At 37.2% G+C, this 12,385-nt stretch overlaps 7 protein-coding genes across 7 annotated transcripts, besides 1 other annotated feature; 4 read left to right on the forward strand and 3 right to left on the reverse strand.

Moving 5' to 3' along the window:
• Positions 1–45: 45 nt before the first annotated feature.
• On the reverse strand, positions 46–711 carry SCM3 (Scm3p; the record flags this gene model as incomplete). The annotated part of the gene is made up of 1 exon (XM_003955491.1): positions 46–711. One exon carries the CDS (start codon positions 709–711, stop codon positions 46–48), a length of 666 nt encoding a protein of 221 aa, XP_003955540.1.
• Positions 712–1,469: 758 nt separating this feature from the next.
• RGT2 (glucose sensor) lies at positions 1,470–3,650 on the forward strand (the record flags this gene model as incomplete). The annotated part of the gene is made up of 1 exon (XM_003955492.1): positions 1,470–3,650. The coding sequence occupies one exon, from the start codon at positions 1,470–1,472 to the stop codon at positions 3,648–3,650; it is 2,181 nt and encodes a 726-aa protein (XP_003955541.1).
• Positions 3,651–3,923: 273 nt separating this feature from the next.
• ARF2 (Arf family GTPase ARF2) lies at positions 3,924–4,469 on the forward strand (the record flags this gene model as incomplete). The annotated part of the gene is made up of 1 exon (XM_003955493.1): positions 3,924–4,469. The coding sequence occupies one exon, from the start codon at positions 3,924–3,926 to the stop codon at positions 4,467–4,469; it is 546 nt and encodes a 181-aa protein (XP_003955542.1).
• A 561-nt stretch (positions 4,470–5,030) lies between these two features.
• On the forward strand, positions 5,031–5,501 carry RPL35B (60S ribosomal protein uL29; the record flags this gene model as incomplete). Its single annotated transcript, XM_003955494.1, has 2 exons — positions 5,031–5,033; positions 5,142–5,501. 2 exons carry the CDS (start codon positions 5,031–5,033, stop codon positions 5,499–5,501), a joined length of 363 nt encoding a protein of 120 aa, XP_003955543.1.
• A 167-nt stretch (positions 5,502–5,668) lies between these two features.
• RDI1 (Rdi1p) lies at positions 5,669–6,274 on the reverse strand (the record flags this gene model as incomplete). Its single annotated transcript, XM_003955495.1, has 1 exon — positions 5,669–6,274. The coding sequence occupies one exon, from the start codon at positions 6,272–6,274 to the stop codon at positions 5,669–5,671; it is 606 nt and encodes a 201-aa protein (XP_003955544.1).
• Positions 6,275–6,691: 417 nt separating this feature from the next.
• Positions 6,692–7,777, reverse strand: PPH21 (phosphoprotein phosphatase 2A catalytic subunit PPH21; the record flags this gene model as incomplete). Its single annotated transcript, XM_003955496.1, has 1 exon — positions 6,692–7,777. One exon carries the CDS (start codon positions 7,775–7,777, stop codon positions 6,692–6,694), a length of 1,086 nt encoding a protein of 361 aa, XP_003955545.1.
• A 622-nt stretch (positions 7,778–8,399) lies between these two features.
• VMA1 (H(+)-transporting V1 sector ATPase subunit A) lies at positions 8,400–11,729 on the forward strand (the record flags this gene model as incomplete). Its single annotated transcript, XM_003955497.1, has 1 exon — positions 8,400–11,729. The coding sequence occupies one exon, from the start codon at positions 8,400–8,402 to the stop codon at positions 11,727–11,729; it is 3,330 nt and encodes a 1,109-aa protein (XP_003955546.1).
• A 176-nt stretch (positions 11,730–11,905) lies between these two features.
• Positions 11,906–11,983: a sequence feature (Short protein (KAFR_0B01145, CCF56412.1) was converted to a misc_feature.).
• Between the last annotated feature and the right edge of the window lie 402 nt (positions 11,984–12,385).

A 12,385-nucleotide genomic window follows, 5' to 3' on the forward strand; every position in this document is an offset into this window, starting at 1 on the left:
CAGTATTTCCAGTCATGGATCTTTGTGTCCCTTCGAGGAAGGCTATCAAATGCTGTCATCCGAACTCGAGGCCGTACTTTCAACGTCAGAGTCCGATTCCTCATCGGAGCTACTATTACTTGTAAAGCTTTCATCCGAGGAGTCTTCGCTAGCGTCACTCTTGGAAGCATCATCTTGCCACACGCTAAACTCATTATCCTCTTCACTGTCATCAGCACCATCACGACTTCCATCTGTAGTCGGTATTAGTCCCTTTAATGTACTTTTGTACCGTATTTTCTCATCTATGCTACCATTTTGACCTAGATTTCTTATATGGCCATTGTCTTCTAGAATTTCACCTTTCTGCAAATCAATCAAGTCACCTTGATCATCGAGGTTCTCATATTTATCGATGATATTATTCCACACAGTTTTCATTGTCTCATCAGCTTTCTTGTGTTTTGCCATAATTTCGTCATCCGATAATCGAGGAATCAGTACGTTTTCTTTCGACATGATGTATACTACGCCATTTTCTTTCAAAACTGGGATTTCATTATGTTTGACACCTCCACCTACTGAGACTTTTTTCTTAAAAGTCATTGATTCGGTAGTAGTATCTTGCAGTAGGGATTTGAGAGCGCCATGCAGCGTTTTCAATGCTGAAGACTTCTTCCTCGTCTTCTTCGTATGCTTCTTGGCAACTTTGTTGCTATACGTTTTGGCCATAGATATATCGTTCTTATGTGTGTATGGAGCCTCTCGTAAACTTAGCTCAATTGTAGTATCTTTCCTGCATTGACTTTTTTTCCAGTGAGGCTTTACGCGATCCATATTGATGAGCTTGCAAGTTCAGTATTCTATATAGTTCTATGTAAGAAATTATCAGGGTGGTAGGGCATGGATACAGTTATTTGTAGTGCAAGTAGTCACGATACACTCTCCCATTCTGTTTTTCTGGTTTTGTTTACGTTTTATGTGTGTCTTTTGTGCTGTTGCTATTCCAAAGAGCAGCAATATTCATCAGACAAACCTGCTCGATCGACTCAATAGCTCTGTGAATTTCACCATCAAAGGGAAGCGAAATGCCATGTAAGAGGCAGGTATACGCATACACAGACCATCGAGTAAAGAGCATTGTCGTCTGTTCTCACAGCATGCCGAGTTTCGACCCTTGCAGCTGCTGCTGCCCTTGCATGGTAGAAGAAAGTATACTAATTTGTACAGTCTTGCTGCTGATTTCACGACACGCAAAAGCTGAGCAATCTGTCTCATCCAGTGTGTGCCCGCGATGGAGTTCGAAAACGCTCTTGCGAAGTCTCTCTAATTTTATTTTCGTTATAGAGAAAATTTTATATAGTAACGGTAATAGATGAGTCTCTCGAGAGCTTACTCAGTCGTTCATGGTTTCGATAAAACCAAGCTATACATAGGATAACTACAGTACATATAACATTTCATGAGAAAACACTCAGTGATATAACACTATGCAAAAAGATATACCAAAATTATCTAAACGTAGTATAATGTCAAAGTTGAGGTTTGTACGACGGGAAAAATCGACAGAACAGACGAATCAGGTGAATAATAGCGATGGGGATGAGGAGTTGTTCGACAATCTCAATCTGCTGTCACAACCTCTGCCTCTACGATCTAATATAATGTCATCTCTGGTGGGGCTGTTCGTCGCAGTAGGTGGATTTTTGTATGGTTACGATACAGGATTGATCAATAGCATTACAGGTATGCCATACGTCCTTCAACATTTAACACCAAATCATAGTTCCTTTTCGAATACTCAGTTATCAATCCTGGTCTCCTTTCTATCTCTGGGGACATTTTTCGGTGCATTGACAGCACCTTGGATTTCTGACATTTATGGAAGAAAACCAGCTATTATAGTAAGTACTGCCGTTATCTTCAGTATTGGTAATTCATTACAGGTCGCTGCAAAAAGTTTGACGCTACTTATTGTTGGTAGAGTCGTTTCAGGTTTTGGCATTGGTATCATTTCAGCAGTGGTCCCACTGTATCAAGCTGAAGCAGCACAAAAAAACTTAAGAGGTGCAATCATTTCTTCTTATCAATGGGCTATTACTATAGGTCTGTTGGTTTCCAGTGCCGTCTCACAAGGTACTTATCGTATGGACTCAGCTGCTTCTTACAGAATCCCCATTGGTTTGCAATACGTTTGGTCCTCTGTCTTGGCAGTCGGTATGATCTTTTTACCTGAGTCTCCCAGATACTACGTTCTAAAGGACGATATTAACAATGCAGCTATTGCTTTATCCTTTCTAAGAGGTATCCCCATACAGGATCCAAGATTATTAGAAGAACTAGTCGAAATCAAGGCCACATATGATTATGAGGCATCTTTTGGCCCTGCTTCACTATTAGACTGTTTCAGGTCAAGTGAAAATAGACCTAAGCAGGTTCTCAGGATGTTTACTGGGATAGCATTGCAAATTTTCCAGCAATTCTCAGGAATCAATTTCTTCTTTTATTACGGCGTTAGTTTCTTCAGCGAAACTGGTATACACAATAATTATCTCGTTTCGTTCATCACATATTCTGTAAATATGCTTTTCAATATACCAGGAATGTTTCTAGTGGAATTTTTTGGTAGAAGAAAAGTTTTACTATATGGTGGTGTTTTAATGACAATATCCAATTTCATCATTCCAATTATTGATGCCACCGTCCCAACTTATGATGGTAGTAAGATCATGATAGCATTTGCATGCCTATTCATAGCATCGTTTGCAGCCACTTGGGGTGGTGTTGTTTGGGTTATTTCGGCAGAATTGTACCCATTGGGTGTCAGATCTAAATGTGCTGCTATTTGTGCATCTGCAAATTGGTTCGCAAATTTCATTTGTGCATTCATTACACCTTATATTGTCAATTTAGGTGATGAAGCTTCAGAAACAAAATCTAAGATCTTCTTTCTTTGGGGCTCATTGAATGCAGTTGGTTTCATAATCGCATACTTAACAGTTTACGAAACAAAAGGTTTAACCTTGGAAGAAATCGATGAATTGTATAGAAAATCCCCCAGCTGTTTTGCGTCAACTAAATATAATGAAAAGATAAGAGAAAGGCCTGTGACGCAGGATACAAGACCAGCAGATGAGCTATTGAACGTTATGAACTCATTTGCCATTGAGACAAATACTAGTAACATGTTTGGTATGAGCTCGCATCCATTCAAAAGTAACGCTAATAATAACAATAGCAGTAGTAATAAAATGAATACGGTACAACCGCCACTTGAAGAAATGACAAATGAACTCGTGATTACTGAAACCACGGATAAGAATTTTGTTGACCTTGGTAACGGGTTAGGTTTGAATACATACAACAGAGGACCGCCATCAATATCTAGTGATGAAGAAGATGACATCAGCTTCAAATATGAAGAAGGCAGGTCCTTTTCATTCCACACCTCTACGGAAGAGAGTAGATACAAAGATGATGTCAACACATACATGGCCAATTTAATTGACAGTAGTTCCAACAACACAAATCTATCATCCTCATTAAGAACCAGTTTCTTAAAAACTACAGGTGATAGCAATGCTTTTAACATACGAACCAACATTGAAGAGAGCTCGCAAGAATCCATCAGTTCGCCAGCACAAAACTCATCAACATCATCCACCAATTAATTAACATTCATTCAAGATAACACATCATTTATACATATCATTATACAATTTTATACATTCATGCACTCATTTAATTACTCATTCGACCTGTATGGGCATGCGGGTAATTTTAAATTTCAATTCAATTACTCGCCGTTCCTTTGAATACCGTGGTGAATTGCAAAATAAGACGAATCGAAAACCGAGAGTTGAAACAAACAGACAATATTTATGGTAATAGATTGTTAGGTCCAGACCATTGGGGATAGCAAATATAAGATAGTAAGATACAAGATGGGTTTCACAGCTTCAAAATTGTTCAGCAGTCTCTTTGGTAACAAAGAAATGCGTATTCTTATGGTTGGTCTAGATGGTGCAGGTAAGACTACCGTTTTGTATAAATTGAAATTAGGTGAAGTTATCACAACGATTCCTACTATTGGTTTCAATGTGGAAACTGTGCAATATAAGAACATTTCATTCACCGTCTGGGATGTTGGTGGACAAGATAGAATCAGATCATTATGGAGACATTACTATAGAAACACCGAAGGTGTCATCTTTGTTGTTGATTCCAACGATAGGTCACGTATTGGTGAAGCTAGAGAAGTTATGCAAAGAATGTTAAACGAAGATGAATTGAGAAATGCAGTTTGGTTAGTGTTTGCCAATAAGCAAGATTTACCAGAGGCCATGTCAGCTGCCGAAATTACAGAGAAATTAGGATTGCATTCTATTAGAAACCGTCCATGGTTCATTCAATCTACCTGTGCCACTTCTGGTGAAGGTCTCTATGAAGGTTTAGAATGGTTAAGTAACAATTTAAAAAACCAATCCTAAGCTGGAGGATCATTCTTGATGGCATAGTAAAAGCACGCAAACAGAGCAGTTTAACACGAACACTCTTCTGTTTTAAAAAGGAAGAAAAGTTACTATTGAAGTCAAAAGAATAAACAAAACATATAGAATTATACGATACTCAAATACTATGTATATATCTCTATATGCATAATTTTTTAACAGTAAAAGATCAAACACGCTATAATCACGACATTCTGGTTTGACTGCTGAAATTGAAATCTGACCCATACCTCCATAATACACCCATCAACCAGACCTTTTTTTGATCGGAAAATTCCAAAACCAAAATAAAAATGGTACAAAGCCCAAGTTTGATATCCGGCCCATCTTTACACCACAATATGACAATGTAGGGTTAATCAGGGTTAGTTCGGAATAATTTCCTATCCCAAGCGGAAAAGACATCAAGCGTCAAACTATTAAAGGTATTGAAAAAACGACAGTGACATAACAGTTATTATTATCACTCTACTTTTTGAATAGGTTCTATTTCATGTCATTGAAATCAAACTTAACACATTCACATACAATCAGGAAATAATGGTATGCATATCGTAATTCGATTTCATCGTATAAGTTTTCTTTAGTATTCCATTTACTAACGTTATTTTGAAATCAAATATTTTTTTGATTGTTAATCATTTGTTACAGGCAGGTTTAAAAACATACGAATTAAGAACTAAGTCTAAGGATGAATTAGAGTCCCAATTAATCGATTTAAAGAAAGAGTTAGCGGAATTAAAGGTTCAAAAATTGTCCAGACCATCTTTACCAAAGATCAAGACTGTCAGAAAGAACATCGCCCGTGTTTTAACTATCGTTAACGAACAACAAAGAAACGCCGTCAGAGAATTATACAAGGGCAAGAAGTACCAACCAAAGGACTTAAGAGCCAAGAAGACCAGAGCTTTAAGAAGAAAGTTAACCAAGTTCGAAGCTTCCAGAATCACTGAAAAGCAAAGAAAGAAGCAAATTGCTTTCCCACAAAGAAAATACGCCATCAAGGCTTGAAAGCATAATGCAATAGCTGGGGACAAGTAATTTAAACACTTTTCAATGTAATATTCGGTTTTATTTTTGTAATATAAATGTATAGACTTTTCAAAATAGATAAGCTAAAAATGAGAATTCAAAAAAAATATATATATGGAAGTATACTATTTTTATAAATGATATGATTATTTTTTAACGATTTCGACACCCCAGCGAAGAGTTAGATGAGTAGTCTTGTCATCGTCGATGAATCTAGAAATGGCACTGTATGTGCTTCTAGCTAAGAAACCACTTGGAGCTTCACTTTCTGGTAATTCTACTTCATAGAAAGGCTTACTCTTTGTGTTTGGAGCGTATGATCCCAAATGATCATCAATTGTATCTATATTAATTGCGGCTTTTCTGATATTTTGAACGTATCTTAAACCTGTAATGATTTCATGCTGCACTTTAAACTTGATCTTTAATTTATAAATTGAATTTTCTTTGATCTTGTAGCGTTTTGAAGCCAATTCTTTGATTGTCTTTTCATTAGTCAAATCAAAAGTAATTGGCTCCTTTTCTGTATTAATCAACAATTGAATTTGTAGAATGACGACTTTCCTCTTATCACCAGGAAACTCCAATGGCAATACATCGGAACTTAGCCCCAGAGACTCCTTCCATTTAGCCAACGATTGGTCCTCTGCATCTAGATTTTTATATTCATCAACTGTTTTCTTTGCAGTAACTTTATATCCGTCTCTATTTTCTTCTTCTTCGAATTGTTGAAAATCTTCTTCAGTGGCCATTGTATCAGATTATAAAACTTCGATCGAGCAGTTGTACATACAAATTGAAACTATTGAATTATCGAAGACACTTATGATTGTCCTATTTTTCTTATAAGTTGATTTATTTATATATTGAAATTTTCTCGTGTTTCAAGATCAACGGATAAACCGAGAGGGAGTGTGACTGAGATACTAATACTAAAAAAAGATGCTATGCATGGATAGTAAAGATTGATTGATTGATCTCGTATGTATTTTTTTTTGTATTTAAAATGTGGGTTGTTATATAAATCATTATAGAAGTTATGGATTGAAGGCCAATGGTGAGTTTAAAGATTTCTTCTAAATAAAAGGGGGCTTGACAAAAAAAATAATTAACAAGTATGATATAATAATAATGATGACATTAATGTTCGGTCTTTTTTGATAATAGCATTATAAGAAGTAATCAGGGGTTTTTCTACTTACAGTTGGTTCGCCAGGTCTAACGGAAGGATCATATTGTAAGAATTGTCTATTATTATTTTCGTCAACTTCCATTATTGCAGCTTGATTACCACACCTATAACAATAATTTGGAGCACTGAATATGGTGACTACATTTTGTTGATGAGACCATGCGTAACCTTCCATTACGAGTTGATGAGCTCTGGCTACTAAGGAAAGATCGTTAGTATGATTGAATTGTTCACTAATATCTTGTCCAAAAGTGAAACCTGCACCTCTTGGACTTATACCCCATCCGCCTCTATCATCTGGATCTGACCACAGTAAGTCACACATGGGACCTTCATGAGGAACCTCTTGTATTCTATTTAATTCCCTAACTTGATCGATAGTTTCAATCATTGGAGACAACCCACCATGCAGACAGAAGATTTTATTATCTACCAATGCAGTGATTGGAAAATAATCGAATAAATCTGTAAACATTTTCCAAACGTTTGCACTGCCATATTTTCTCAAACATTCATCATAAAATCCATAAACTTGAGTAATTTGTCTCGATTCATGATTACCTCTCAGTATTGTGATTCTACTTGGGTACCTGACTTTCATTGCCACCAGATATGAAACTGTTTCCACGGAGTAATAACCTCTATCGACGTAATCCCCCATGAAAAGGTAATTTGTATCGGGACAAGGTCCACCAATTTTGAACAATTCGATTAAATCATGAAACTGACCGTGAACGTCACCACATATGGTCACGGGAACATTGACAGGCTGTACATTTTCTTCGAACTGTAATACATCGACGGCCATTTTACATAGTCTTGCGACATCATCTTCAGATAAGATTTCACATTTACCTAAATGTTCGATCCATGCATCCAGTTGATTTATATTTGTTGAATTCAACTCTAACGGTTTATTTGATTTATTATCCGCTATGCCTGAAGAACCTGGTTTGAATTCAATGTCTTGGAAATCGTCATGATCATTAATAGAAGTCTCTTCATTAATAGTAGGCGTCAATTCTGCATCTTGCATGGGTACATCATCCATATCGATATCCATTGTAGTACTACTCATTGACCACACACAACAAATTCCTATTCAATGTGCTTTTTCAAAAACAATTCTGTTATGAATTTACCGAACTTACTACTACCACAATCGATTGAGTAATAATTAAAAGTCCATTAAAAGTTAACAACCTCTTTTTCCTCTATTACAATTTTCTTTTATCGCCATTTTTTTCCCTTTCCCTGCTTAGACGTTTATTTTTGGAATTTTCTGTGTGGGAAAATGAATATTTCTGTTACCCGACTTCAACTATCCTTTGTTTGTCGTGCGGCACGACGCCGTCTGCCACTCTTAAACTGGCAATCACAGGATTTTTTATACGCTGCTTTATCACACGTTGGGCAATGTATACTTGGACTACCCATCACCGCCCCCCCCCCCCATTGACAGTCGTAGCAATCGTGGCCATCGTTCTTTTTCTCAATCCGTGTGATATTAAGCCAGTCATCAGTAATGGCCCTCCGGGTAATGCCGCGTGCCATTTTTCTCACCCGAGAGTTTAGTGAGAGGAAAATGCTTATTATATATATCCTGCAAATTGGATAAGCTGTATACAGAGTTATATAACTGCTATACAGGACTCAGCTAGATTTAAATCAATTGTTGAGACATTATGGCTGGTGCAATTGAGAATGCACGCAAGGAAATAAAAAGAATCTCGCTAGAAGACCATGAAGAATCAGAATATGGTCAAATTTATTCCGTTTCTGGTCCAGTTATCATTGCGGAAAATATGATCGGTTGTGCGATGTATGAACTGGTCAAAGTCGGTCACGATAACCTAGTAGGTGAAGTCATTAGAATTGATGGTGACAAGGCCACCATTCAAGTTTATGAAGAAACTGCAGGTGTCACTGTCGGTGACCCTGTTCTTAGAACTGGTAAACCGCTCTCTGTGGAATTAGGTCCAGGTCTAATGGAAACCATCTACGATGGTATCCAAAGACCTTTGAAAGCTATCAAGGACGTCTCTGAATCAATCTACATCCCAAGAGGTATCGATGTTCCTTCTCTGAGTAGAGAAATTAAATGGCATTTCGTTCCTGGTAAATTGAAAGTAGGTGATCATATCTCAGGTGGTGACATTTTCGGTTCCATATTCGAAAACTCCCTTCTAGAGAACCATAGTATCCTATTACCACCAAGAGCAAGAGGTACAGTCACATGGATTGCTTCTGAAGGTGAATACACAGTGGACGAAAAAGTTTTAGAAGTAGAATTTAACGATGAAACTTACGAATATACAATGTACCACACATGGCCCGTTCGTGTTCCAAGACCTGTTGCTGAAAAATTATCCGCTGACCACCCACTGTTAACCGGTCAAAGAGTCCTGGACGCTTTGTTTCCTTGTGTTCAAGGTGGTACCACTTGTATTCCAGGTGCTTTTGGTTGTGGTAAAACAGTCATTTCACAGTCTTTATCTAAATATTCAAATTCTGATGCCATTATCTACGTCGGTTGTTTCGCTAAGGGTACTAAAGTCTTAATGGCAGATGGTTCAGATAGGGCGATTGAAGATATTAGCATTAATGAAAAAGTCATGGGTAAAGACGGTACTCCAAGAACTGTCATCGGTTTACCACGCGGAAGAGAAACTATGTATCAGGTTCGTCACATGACGTCAAAAAGAAGTTCTGATGAAGCTTTTGGTTCCATGGATTATGTTTGCTCGGCTAACCATAAATTGGTTCTTCGAACCCCACAGCGTGTCATTCTAGATTCTTACGAATTAAACAATCAAAAGTACACGACTGTTACTTATTTCACTCTTGAAAACACAAGATACGGCCAAATTGTTAAAAGAATGACTAAAAGTTTCCAACATCCAGCTTCTGAAATTGATGGACAGAGCACAAGAAATGCACGCACTTTCGCTGCTACAATTGATAGAGCACCAATCGATTGGGATATTGAAGCTAGAGATTACGAAAAACTTGGTTATCACGTTAAAGAAGCTTCATATCAATTAATTAACCCAGTCTTCCAAGAATCCGGAATTTTTGCAGCCAAACTCAATAATTTCGGTTTTGCCAAAAAAATTGCCCCAGAAATGGCATGGTTACTTGGTTTCTGGGTTGGAGCTGGTGATATGGAGCAATTTTCATTTTCCATTGCAGGGACAGAAACAGAACTTATCAGCCACATTGTCAAGTGTGCTAATTTAGTTGGTTTAACCATTACTTCCACTGAAATCTGTAATAGCTTCAAGCGCGATCAAGGATATGAGGAAGCTAAATTAGCTGGAATGGCCAAAGGTATACCTGAGGAAGCAGGTGTTGTTGTCTTTGAAGATGATAAAGATGGTCAACCTGCCGAGAACGTATTGGTGGCACTGGATAAGTCTTCGGTTCAACCTTTTGACATTCACAGCACACCTTCCGAATCCAAAAATAATTTGCTTCTTTCTTTAGAAAGTGAGGATAAAGGTGCTTTCTTCAATAAACTTGTTGACACTTTGCATCTCAGAGTAAAGAGCAGTAACGCCAACGGTTCTTCTTACGTAAAAAATGTCCCATTAGACTTATCTTCTGATGATATTGTTATCCGTGAACAATTCTTAGCAGGTTTACTTGACTCCAGAAAATGTTCAACAGATTTCATCACCTACTCTCCTAAGATTTCAATGGGCGTTATAAGATTAGCTCGTTCCTTGGGGATAAAGGCTGCTGTTAATGATGGGAATAGTGATTACGGAAGCGTTAGAGGAGATTCTCTTCCTCCTAAATATAAGATCCAATTAGGCGGTACTGCCATCCATGGTGTATACCAATACAGTTTCTACAAAGGTTTCCCTAGCGTGGAGCCATTTGAAAGGAAGGGTATTCCATTTTTTTTCACATTGCAGGAAAAACCCGAGGATGATTATTATGGTATAACTCTCCCAGATGCAACTGATAAACAATATTTACTTTCGTCATTAGCTTTGGTGCATAACTGTGGTGAACGTGGTAACGAAATGGCAGAAGTCTTAATGGAATTCCCAGAATTGTACACGGAAGTTAATGGTAGAAAAGAACCTATTATGAAACGTACTACTTTAGTGGCTAACACATCGAATATGCCGGTGGCAGCAAGAGAAGCATCCATTTATACTGGTATTACATTGGCAGAATATTTCAGAGATCAAGGTAAGAATGTTTCTATGATCGCTGATTCATCTTCAAGATGGGCTGAAGCTTTGAGAGAAATTTCTGGTCGTCTTGGTGAAATGCCTGCTGATCAAGGTTTCCCAGCTTATTTAGGTGCAAAATTAGCGTCATTTTATGAAAGAGCCGGTAAAGCGGTTGCACTTGGTTCGCCAGATCGTACAGGTTCCGTCTCTATTGTTGCAGCTGTTTCACCAGCCGGTGGTGATTTTTCAGATCCAGTTACTACTGCAACTCTGGGGATTACTCAAGTATTTTGGGGTCTAGATAAAAAATTGGCTCAGAGAAAGCATTTCCCATCTATTAACACGTCGGTATCATATTCTAAATATACAAATGTCTTGAATAGATTTTATGATTCTCAATATCCTGAATTCCCAACTTTAAGAGACCGTATGAAAGAGATAATATCTAATGCAGAAGAACTGGAACAAGTTGTTCAGTTAGTTGGTAAATCTGCTCTATCAGATAGTGATAAGATTACTTTAGACGTTGCTACATTAATTAAAGAAGATTTCTTGCAACAAAATGGTTATTCTACATACGATGCGTTCTGTCCAATTTGGAAGACATTTGATATGATGAAATTGTTTACTTCTTATTACGATGAAGCACAAAAAGCCGTATCGAATGGTGCTAATTGGTCGAAATTATCCGAAGCTACCAATGATGTTAAGCATGCAGTTTCATCATCCAAATTTTTGGAACCAAGTAGAGGTGAAACAGAAGTTCATAATGAATTTGAAAAACTATTAAGTAACCTGCAAGAAAGGTTTGCCGAATCAACAGATTGAGAAATATAAAAGCAGTGATGATTTAGCTAAAACGAAATCTGGTCCAAATATACCTATGTATATATTATAATTAGTTCTATTACATAAATAAATAAGATACTAAAAAAAAGTAGATCGAAAAATAACCTTAAAAGTTATATAAAAAAAATATTTAGTTATACAGCGAGAAAAGGAGATTATTTGGATCTAGCTCTAACCTTCCGTCTCTTTCTCTTTAGTCTTCTAACCCTCTTCTTTCTCCACTTAGCTCTCATTGCAAAAATTAAATGGATTGGTTCTTTAACAGTGAAGTGGCAAGTTAAAGTAAAGAGATCGATGCAATTCCTCTTTTTCTACTTTACCAAAAAAAAAAAGTGAAGGATCCGGGTAGTAGAAAAAAGTAGATCTGAAGGCCAAGCGTTAAATTTTGATTAGGTTTGGGAAGAGTGAGAGAAGAATTGGTGATGCCGGATGATGTGAAAAGTGCCTGGTGATACTTGCATATTTCTCTTTGTTGGAGTGTATTGGACGAGTTTCTTTGGTGTATATTCAGACAGTTGGAGCTCGTAGAAATGTCAGAGTGTGTGGGTGTTGTCAGTTTTTTAACCATGGTTTACCATGTGTCTTTAACGTTGATAACTAGTCAAGGTTGTATGGATAAGTTGTCATTTACTGTA

The sequence above is a fragment of the Kazachstania africana genome, chromosome 2 (assembly GCF_000304475.1).
Source record: "Kazachstania africana CBS 2517 chromosome 2, complete genome".
Classification (NCBI taxonomy): domain Eukaryota; kingdom Fungi; phylum Ascomycota; class Saccharomycetes; order Saccharomycetales; family Saccharomycetaceae; genus Kazachstania; species Kazachstania africana.